Source organism: Macrobrachium rosenbergii, chromosome 19, assembly GCF_040412425.1.
Source record: "Macrobrachium rosenbergii isolate ZJJX-2024 chromosome 19, ASM4041242v1, whole genome shotgun sequence".
Classification (NCBI taxonomy): domain Eukaryota; kingdom Metazoa; phylum Arthropoda; class Malacostraca; order Decapoda; family Palaemonidae; genus Macrobrachium; species Macrobrachium rosenbergii.
In genome coordinates, this window is record NC_089759.1 from 11,274,437 (window position 1) to 11,276,656 (window position 2,220).

At 39.0% G+C, this 2,220-nt stretch overlaps 1 protein-coding gene across 1 annotated transcript in view; it reads right to left on the reverse strand.

Moving 5' to 3' along the window:
* Positions 1 to 810: 810 nt before the first annotated feature.
* Positions 811 to 2,220, reverse strand: part of LOC136848627 (carcinine transporter-like) — a 55,278-nt gene continuing 53,868 nt past the window's right edge. The window contains exon 10 of the mRNA XM_067121025.1: positions 811 to 1,222. Coding sequence (XP_066977126.1) covers positions 950 to 1,222 — 273 coding nt within the window. The 3' untranslated portion in view covers positions 811 to 949. The remainder of the gene's footprint in view (positions 1,223 to 2,220) is intronic.

Below are 2,220 nucleotides of genomic sequence, written 5' to 3' on the forward strand. Positions count from 1 at the left end.
GAAGAGTTTGAGAAATTGTTGTTAATATTGGCTAAGCCAAAAACAGTTAGTCGGTGATAGTGTTTATGAGACCATCATTTGTGAAGAGGCAAGATAGTTATATCTTTCCTCCTCTTCACCTTCTTCATCACCTCCCACATATGCCATCACCTCTTTTAAGCACAGGCAAAGTGAGAATAAATTTACATTTATTTTATGTTTTTTTGTTTGTTTTATTTTGATTCCAAGATTAAATTACTTCAGTATTAGTATTTTTTAGAGTCTGGGATGGAATAATCCAGTTAACATTATTCCATATTGGAAAAATTTGCTCAGTAATCGGGCTGGTCGGCATTCGGACAGCCTTCTGGAATGGATGAAGTCTGAATGCTAAGGCACCACTGTATATATGTTCTCATGTGATACACACACACACACACACACACACACACACACACACACACACACACACACACACACACACACACACACACACATATATATATATATATATATATATATATATATATATATATATATATATATATATATATATATATATATGCGTAAAAGCATTTATCAATTATAATTACCCTTGAGTGTAACTTACTCCAAAGTTATAGTGAAACTAACATCAAACAGTAGTTGCGGCTTAATATTAGTGAATATATTTATTCCATTCATTTATTTCATTCATATCTGTATTAGATGTTTGTTTCATTTCACGTGGCTTCTTTCTTTGCCACCATTGAAGGTCAGTGTTCTTATAACGTCAATGAACTGATAATGAGGACAGCTCACTATGCTTTCTTATAATTGGAAAGTCAGAAGTGTTGAGGCATATAACTTTTATTATTTTTGGAGATGTGATATGCTCTGTATAATGCTTTTATATTCAATAACTGAACTGTACAAAAGATGAGAATGATATTTTATCAACTTGTGATATACAATGGAGTCATTATGTAGTCTAATGAACTTTGCTGTTTACATCATTGTCCACTGACACAGGATTATCTTGTCCAAGCTCTTGTCCATTTTGTGAAGAAACCTTCACCTTCTTTGACCACAGGCGCTTTCCTTTGTAGGAGAAGAACTTCTCAGATGGCAGGAAATTGTTGGCATCCATGAGTGACTGTGGCAGGTCGGCATTTAGAGTCTCGGGTAAGAGAGACCCACAGATGAAACCGATGACTCCAATGGCAAACAGAATGATGTAGGGAACCCACTCCCCGTGGACGTGCTGAAAGAAGGGAAAGAGTTATGAGCAAAAAGAAATGAAGTGCTTTTTATTCATCCATTGAGGGAAATGGGCCACATTCTTATCGGGAATTAAATTTAAGTTGAAATTATGTCAAGGTACTAAACTGCTTTGTATTCAAATCCAACACCCCCGTAAGCATTACTTAAGGTTCTTTGCAACGTCCCTTCGGCCCCTAGCAGCAACCCCTTTCATTCCTTTTACTGTACCTCCATTCATAGTCTCTCTTCCATTTTTGTTGCTGCATAGTGCATCTGCGAGGTTTTCCACCTGTTACACCTTTCAAGCCCTTCTACTTTCAACTTCCCTTTCAGTGCTGAATGACCTCATAGGTCCCAGTGCTTGGCCTTTGGCCTAAATTCTGTATTCCATTCCATTAAAAAAAAAGTATATCTTAGTTTAACCAGACCACTGAGCTGATTAACAGCTCTCCTAGGGCTGACCCGAAGGATTAGATTTATTTTACGTGGCTAAGAACCAACTGGTTACCTAGCAACAGGACCTACAGCTTATTGTGGAATCTGAACCACATTATGACGAGAAATGAATTTCTATCACCAGAAATAAATTCCTCTAATTCTTCATTGGCCAGCCGGAGAGTCGAACGCTGGGCCAACAGCCTGCTAGCCGAGAGCTCTACCCACCCCTCCAATGAGGGAACCATTCCATTCAAATCCAGCAGAATCACTTAGCAACAGGAGTGTGATACGGGATAGTCTGGAACGCCGGGTTGATATGGGGTGTGATAAAGAAGGGAGGGTCAAGATGGAAGGGGGGGAAGGTGAAGTAGGATAACAGAGAAGAAGTGTGAGGAGACCCATATCAACATAGGATGCCGATGGTGTGGTGAGAATGCCAGTGTAGGAAGCCCTCCATAGAAAACCAGCTCAGGGATCTGATTGATTTTGTGACCAAGCAGAGGAATATGATTTGTCTCGTATCATTTTCTTCTGTTATTTTTCTTGGAAACATTGCCGATG